This window comes from Zea mays, chromosome 7 (assembly GCF_902167145.1).
Source record: "Zea mays cultivar B73 chromosome 7, Zm-B73-REFERENCE-NAM-5.0, whole genome shotgun sequence".
NCBI lineage: Eukaryota > Viridiplantae > Streptophyta > Magnoliopsida > Poales > Poaceae > Zea > Zea mays.
Genome location: NC_050102.1, coordinates 7,124,784 through 7,132,337, shown reverse-complemented (window position 1 = coordinate 7,132,337; position 7,554 = coordinate 7,124,784). Strand labels below are relative to the sequence as shown.

The window sequence follows — 7,554 nt, the reverse complement described above, 5'->3', positions numbered from 1 at the left end:
ATCCATCATCAACAACCTGCCCGGCGGGAAGTACTGGTGAAGGATCGGCGGTCATACCATTCTCGTTGTCAGCGACTGATTCCTCTGTCTCAATGCTTCTGGTATGGTTGTAGTGTTATTCCCTATGAATGTACTCGTCTATATCAAACTTGGGGTCTTCGGATCATATTATAGAATGGTTAGTGGCTTACTCTAGGGTGAATGTAATATAAATGACAACGGTAATGATTCACACTAGAGTATTAATGGTAACAAGTTTGAATAGGTCGATACTAATTTTTAATATGTTATCTATTACGATTTTATGATTAGACTTACACACATACTATGGTTTAACATTATCAATTATCCATCACGTTGATTTATAGCTCTCGTTACCTTCACAGGAATTGCCAAGATTCTCTTCCTTGACGGCTAGTTGGTCATCTTCCTTGATGGCTAATTTGGAAGTCACAAAATTAAAGATTCTTTGATGGCTAGTTTGAAAGTCACAAAATCAAAGAGGGTTAAATGAGTTAAAATTTTCTTATTATTTAATTTTGAATAGGAAGATTTTAGCCCCTCTAACCCTTTTAGGGCTTGTTCGGTTATTCCCGATACACATGGATTGGATGGGATTGAAAAAAAATGTGAAGAAGTTTGAGTTGTTTGGGATTCAAACTCATCCAATCCCGCTCAATCCACATAGATTGAGAGCTAACCGAACAAGCCCTTAGTAGTTTAGTTTCTAAACTAGTCCTGAATATTGTTATAGCGTGGATTTTCCAGGGTCTCTTGTAGCTTTCCGCGACACGAGGGAATGAACGCTCCGGAGGCTGCGACGTGGCTTCGTCTCGCCCTGTGCGCGCGCAGGACCATCTCGCGGATGTCTGTGGCGGTGTGGCCTCGCTCGTCTCCTGTCCTACCACAAGTAGCAACGGGTCGGCTGCAGCACCGACACGTAGGAGCGCCGCTGAACGTCTGCGACTGCGAGAGGCCGAGAGCCATAGGCCCCGAGCGCGCCCGTCCACCACACAGCACGCACTTCGCGCCACAGCGGACGCTCTTCTCGCGAGCGCGCACCGATCGATCGAGACTCGAGAGACGCCGGAGGAGGGGAGGGATGATGTGGCTCCCGTTCCTGTACCCGGCGCCGGCGTCGGCGTACGTGGCGGCGATGTCGGCGGTGTCGTTCGTGTCCATGGCGAACGCGGGCCTCGCCGAGCTCCGCGGCGACCACATGCCCTACTCCAAGTTCTGGCACGCCGTGGCGGGTGCCGCCGGCGGGGACGCCAGGCAGCGGGGCGGGATGCCGCTCCTGCGAAGCCGGGACGGCATGCTGCTGGCCTACGCCCCGGCGCTGCTCGCCGCCGCCGCGTCCTTCGCGGTGCCGGGCGCCGTCGAGGGCGCGCGCGCCGAGCTGCTCAGCGCCGCGCTCGCCGCGCACTTCCTCAAGCGGGTCCTCGAGGTGCTGTGCGTGCACCGGTACAGCGGGAGCATGCCGCTGGGCACGGCGGCCACCATCTCCTGCAGCTACCTGGTCAGCACGGCCACCATGGTCTACGCGCAGCACCTCAGCCGCGGCCTCCCGGACCCCGCCGTGGACCTGCTCTGTCCCGGCGTGCTCGTCTTCGCCGTCGGCCTCGCCGGCAACCTCTACCACCACCGCCTCCTCTCGGGGCTGAGGGCCGACGACGGCACAGGGTACAAGGTCCCCAGGGGCGGCCTGTTCGGCCTCGTCGCCTGCCCGCACTACCTCTTCGAGATCCTCGCCTTCTTCGGCTTCGCCATGATCTCGCAGACGCTGTACGCGCTCGCCGTTGCCACCGGAACGGCGGCCTACCTCGCCGGCCGGAGCTGCGCCACCAGGAGGTGGTACCGGTCCAAGTTCCAGGACTTCCCGCCGAGGATCAAAGCGTTGATTCCGTACGTGCTGTAGTGAGCTAGCTAGGAGAGTGATGAGTCGCATGTACAAGACAGTAAGACACTGTTCATTTGGTACGTACAGAGCATCATCTGTTGCAGCTGAACGTAAACTTCATGGGAAACAAATTGTTATCTCCCTTGCAACATACTTAGGCCTAGTTTGGATAATCTAGTAATGAAAGGGATTGAAGTGGATTGAGATGTATTATACGAGTTTTTGATCTATTGAAGATTTATACACTCTCCAATCTCTCTAAACCACTTCAATACGAGTACCCAAACTAGTCCTAATGTGTTAGATAAGATCTGAATCCACTTAATTCCAAACGACGATAAACCTTAGCCGTTTTGTGTACAAACTCTCTGGACAGTATATGTTGTTCTAAATCAATCTTTTCTAAATTTTAATATCTTTTTATAGAAAATGTACCCATATCTATAACATCGAATTAGTGCCGTTAATTTTGTCATGACATATTTATTAATACTGAATTTTATTTTACCTTTTTAAATACAGATGCTTTTCCAAAGCCTTAATCATGTTTAATTCTGAAAAAAGGTTAAAGATACTCTATTTCATCATGTATTTCCTTTCAAAAATAATGATGCGAAACCCGGTAAAAGTAGAATTTGCATTTTTTAGTGGATAGAAGGGCTTGTTGGCTTGTTGCCTTGTTGTTTTCTCTGGTTTATTTCCACTAAGCGACTAACTAATTAAGACTGTCTCTAGCAACACCCGGTAAAAGGTCCGGCACTCTAAATTTAGCATTTCTTTGGCTCCTTTTTCTCTCCAACAGCGATCCGTAAACGGTGCGCTATAATACCGGACGCCTCCTGTAACACCCCGTCCAATTCCTAGACTGGCGGTACTTACTCCTGGCAGCTCTCTAAGATCATATATCGTCCCCACAGACCAACACGAGTCTTTTGTGCGCACTTTGTCCTCACTCATGCGCACCCGAGAAAACTTTCTGGTCGGTCACTGTAAAGCCCTAAAATTTGTATAAGGTAAAAAAATAATAATAAAATCAATAAATACATGGTTTTACATAAAAGCGTTTTTGGGAATTATGTGTTTTCCCTTTTCTTTGTGCATACTCACTTAAGAGAAGTAAAGTAGTCAAATAGCAAATAAATAAATATAGAAATAGGCATCTCATGCTAAAGTTTTCTTTCTATGTTGCATTTGTATTCAAATGTATGAGACAAGATAGGTTTGGAAAGTAGAATTTGAAAATAGAAAAAAAGAAAAAGAGTGTATATATTATAAAGAAAAAAATGTAAATAAATAAAAATAATTCCTCGTGCTGGTACTTTTAAATTGTGCACTCAATCTGTGAAAGGAGCTCACAAACAAATTTTTAAATCAAATTCAAATCTGAAATTCAAAAAGAAACTAAAAAAAAGAGAATACAGGCGCTCCTAGGCCGATTTTCTCTTCCACAGCCCAGTTACCACCCGCGCAGCCGTAGCCTCACGCGCGACCACCACCTTCCCTAGGCCGGCGCGCGCTACACTCACTGATCGGTGGGGCCCGCGTACTGGGTCATCGTCTTCTCCGATGTCTGCGGCGCTCCCTTCTCTGTGCCGGTGGCAGATTCACAGTGAACCGTGGACCTGGCTCGGCGCGTGCTTGGACTCAAGTTCTTCCCCGACTGGTGGGTCCACACTGTCATCTCTTCCGTGGAGCCGCGCAACAAACCTGCACGCGTTCTTCGCGGACGAGCGAAGTTGTTGGGCGCCTCCGTGAAGCTCGCGTTCGCCCGCCAACAACTTCATCGCAACATCTGACTTTTACTGGTTTCCCTTAGGTACATAAGCAAGCCCTGCCGCCCTATGAGCCATCCAAAGGGGGAGTGCGTCGGGCCGCCATCCAGTCCGCCGCGGACCGAGGGAGAGAGAAAATGGACTCCGCCGCGGGACCTCGTTTGAGTTGCCATTCGAACCTCGGATCTAGGCCAGGGAGCTTCGCCATGCTGCGCGTGTCTCGTCCGTGGCCTTGCTTGGGCGAAGCCGCGCTTCAGGCGGCCAGAATCCTTCGCCGATGCTTCACTACTACTCACCACCGTGGCTGGAGATTTACCTGCGATGATCTCTGGTAAGGACGTTCCCCATTGCTTCGCCATATTCCTGACTCCGAGTAGTGACATTGGAATCAACGATTCGTGCATGGGGTTCAAATTCTGGGGGGGTTCGGCAATGGCTCTGCCATTGGGAACTCGTCCGCCGCCGTCCCTGGCTGGAGGTGGGAGGAGACACGACGACCGCTGGTCTGGGTTTCGACGGCGTAGATTGAATTGGGTACCGCTTTGGGGGAATCCAATCTGGTGCATGGATCTTTGATCGGACGGTTCAGATTAAAACACATATATCTTTTCGCTTCAGTAAACCATGACCGTAGATCAGTGGATGTGCGGGCAGGGTTTGGCGATGAGATTTTAAAATCACAACCATTGATCCTCGATCTGGCGGTCACCGCTCCTCACCGGTTCGATGTAGTTTCGATTTAATCTGGACCGTGCGTAGTTGATCGGGTGGCCGGGATTTAACCATACCCCTTCGCCGTGCACTTCTTTCAAAAGAGACCCTGTGTTTTGGTTTAATCAACCCACCGTCCTTGCGGATGCTGTTCTGAGTCTTGGGAACACTTGCGCAGGGGCCCCTGTACTCTATAGAATTTGATATGTGGTCCTGAGTGTAATAAAAATAAAGAAATAGTCCAGGAAATTGATTTTTAATACAAAAATAAATTCAAAAACTTGTATAAATCATATTAAATCCATTTTAGCTTCAATTTGAGTCATTCCAGTTGCAATAATTTTGTATTATTATTATCTATCATTTAGTACCACTGTTTTGACAGGAATATCAAAATAAAATTTATATCCTATTTAATCTTGTACAAAACACATAAAACCTTCAAAAATTCGTAACTTAAAATCTATAACTGTAAAATTAATGATTCCTGTTCCTAGAATCCTATTTTAATGTGTAGACTATTATTATGTATTTTGTTTACATGTTTGGTGTACTGTTAATTTTTCCTACACCATGTTTGTTTGTATTGCCACGTTTAGCAGTGAGGACACGTGTCACCTGAAGAGCAAGTTGGTACCTAGAATCTCAAGTCCCAGGCAAGTTGTGCCCTTGATCACTTCTTTTTACCCACTCATGTTCTAATTAATCATAATGATCTGCATAGGTTAATTTTGATGGGACCCAATAGGTTACCCTAGTTTGACTATCTTTATACCTTGTTTACCACTGAATTTTTTTGGGTAGTACCTGCTATCGCTTTATGTGGTTTTGGGTATAGAGATACACATTACTATTCATGATTATACTTTTGTTATCAGTTGTTATTTATTGTTCATGATAAGATCATTATGTTAATTGGAACATGGAGAACCACCTAGGAAAACAGTGCTACCACAAGGGTTTAATGGGACACCCTTGGCTGACTAACTAGGAAAGCTAGTGGAAGACTACCTTACCCGAAAGGGGCAAGGGCAGTAGGGGAGTGGTCAGTGTAGGGAGGTCCTCAGGTTGATTTTGCTGCGATGGCGGTCAGGCGAGGGATTCCTGCACTGGAGCTTCCTATAAACTGTAGCGGGTTTTCGGAAGCTAGTGGAACTTTGTAAAGGCCTCGTAGTGTTACCCTGCCTCGCCTCCTCAGAAGAGGTGTATGGGATTGGTCGTCTCTTGGCAGATGGGTAACATGACTTGTGGGTAAAGATGCGCAACCTCTGCAGAGTGTAAAACTGGTATACTAGCCGTGCTCACGGTCATGAGCAGCTCGGACACTCACATGATTAATTTATGGAACTTAAATTCAATTTGTCATATGCATTGCATCGCAGGTGTTGTTATTACTTTTGTTCTACTACTTAATTGGGTTGGTATTTACTTATACTTAGTAATTGCTAATAAAATTTTGACCAACATTAAAAGCAATGCTCAGCTTCAACCATCCTCTTTGGTAAGCCTTACACTTCACGTGAGCTCCCACCTTTGGCGAGTTCATGCACATTATTCCCCACAACTTGTTGAGCTATGAACGTATGTGAGCTCACTCTTGCTGTCTCACACCCCCCACAGGTCAAGAACAGGTACCACAGGATGAGGCACTTGGAGGACGCTGTGACGAGTTCGTGAGAGGTCTACGCCGTCGTCTCCCAGTCAACTTTGGGTTGCTGGACTGTTGTCTCCTTATAATGTAATTATTTATTTATTTTGTACAGAACTCCTATTATATAGTAAAGATGTGACATTCGATCCTGTGCCATGATTCATATGTGTGAGACTTGGTCCCAGCACACCTGGTGATTATGTTCGCGCCCAGGTCTTGGTGCCCCGAAACCCGGGTGTGACAGAAGTGGTATCAGAGGAATGTTGACTGTAGGACGAAACCTAGATAGAACTGGACAACCATTACTTTACTCACCTTTGCTACTCTGATTCTTTCTAAACTTTTCTTACTCTTTTCTCATCTACACCTGCTTTACTCTGAATACTCTTACCATTTCACTCTAAAGAAAAAAGTGGATTTCACACTTTGAAATCATGTACCTAAAGTGACTTTTAGGAATAGGAGACCTAATCATAGGAACAAAAACAAAGCTATTTTTATATAGATATCTATGAACTTGAATGATTTGTTCTTATGATGCTTGTCTGATTTGGAAATTTGATTGAGTGTGATGAGTTGTGGAGTAATGTCCATAATTACATCTGCATATACATATAGAAAAAATGCTGATAAAAATAACTAGATAAACTAAAATATCTAGCCTAACAATATCCATCTCATCTTAAAAGATTCCACCCTACACTCATAGATCCATCTTATCTCAAAAGATCCCAACTTATCCTAATTAAAATATCTCTAGCTTAATAGATCCATCTTATCTTAAAAGATACCCTATTACCTTAATGGATTCAAGTTATCTTAAAAAGATTTTATCTTATCCTAATAGATCTAACTGACCTCAAAAGGTTCTACCTTATCCTTATGGATTCATCTTGCCCTAATAAGCATATTTATCCCACACTAGTGTAACCACCATGATCTAACCCAAAGTAATTAGTTATTGTCTAGTCTAATCTGGTGATACCGATCTAATCTAGATCCCAGCTAATCTAATATGATCCAATTTAAAGTGAGTTATTAGTTAGTACTAGTGAAATGGATTAGGCCATATTCCCAACCCACTTTAACCTAAATTGGTGTTTTGGACTAACTTGGCCATACACCAACAACTTGACCTACATAATAGGATACATAATCTATCCAACCAATCAATCAAACTAAATTCTGAATAATCTCATTTAACTCATAGCCACCTACTAAACTAGCTGCTCCACCTACTACTTTATCTTAACTACATGTCCCTAATTCGGATAACAACTTCAAGAACGAAGATCGAAGATGATCGACCTCATCAATCAAGGAAGGATAAGATTCAAGCCAGATCTTCAAAGGAATCAAGATCCACAATCCGGGATGGAGTCTTTCTTTACCCTACTCTTTCTTACCCAAACCTATTCATACATCTAGGACATCTTTTATCCTACATAATGGTGTGGCCATATATATGCCTTCCTAATCACTTCATAATTTAATATAGACTGAAAAAATCTTTTGGTACT

At 44.9% G+C, this 7,554-nt stretch overlaps 1 protein-coding gene across 1 annotated transcript; it reads left to right on the top strand.

Moving 5' to 3' along the window:
• Nucleotides 1–784: 784 nt before the first annotated feature.
• On the top strand, nucleotides 785–2,153 carry LOC100281302 (uncharacterized). The gene has a single exon (XM_020541065.1). The coding sequence runs from the start codon at nucleotides 800–802 to the stop codon at nucleotides 1,916–1,918; it is 1,119 nt and encodes a 372-aa protein (XP_020396654.1). The 5' UTR covers nucleotides 785–799; the 3' UTR covers nucleotides 1,919–2,153.
• Nucleotides 2,154–7,554: the final 5,401 nt, after the last annotated feature.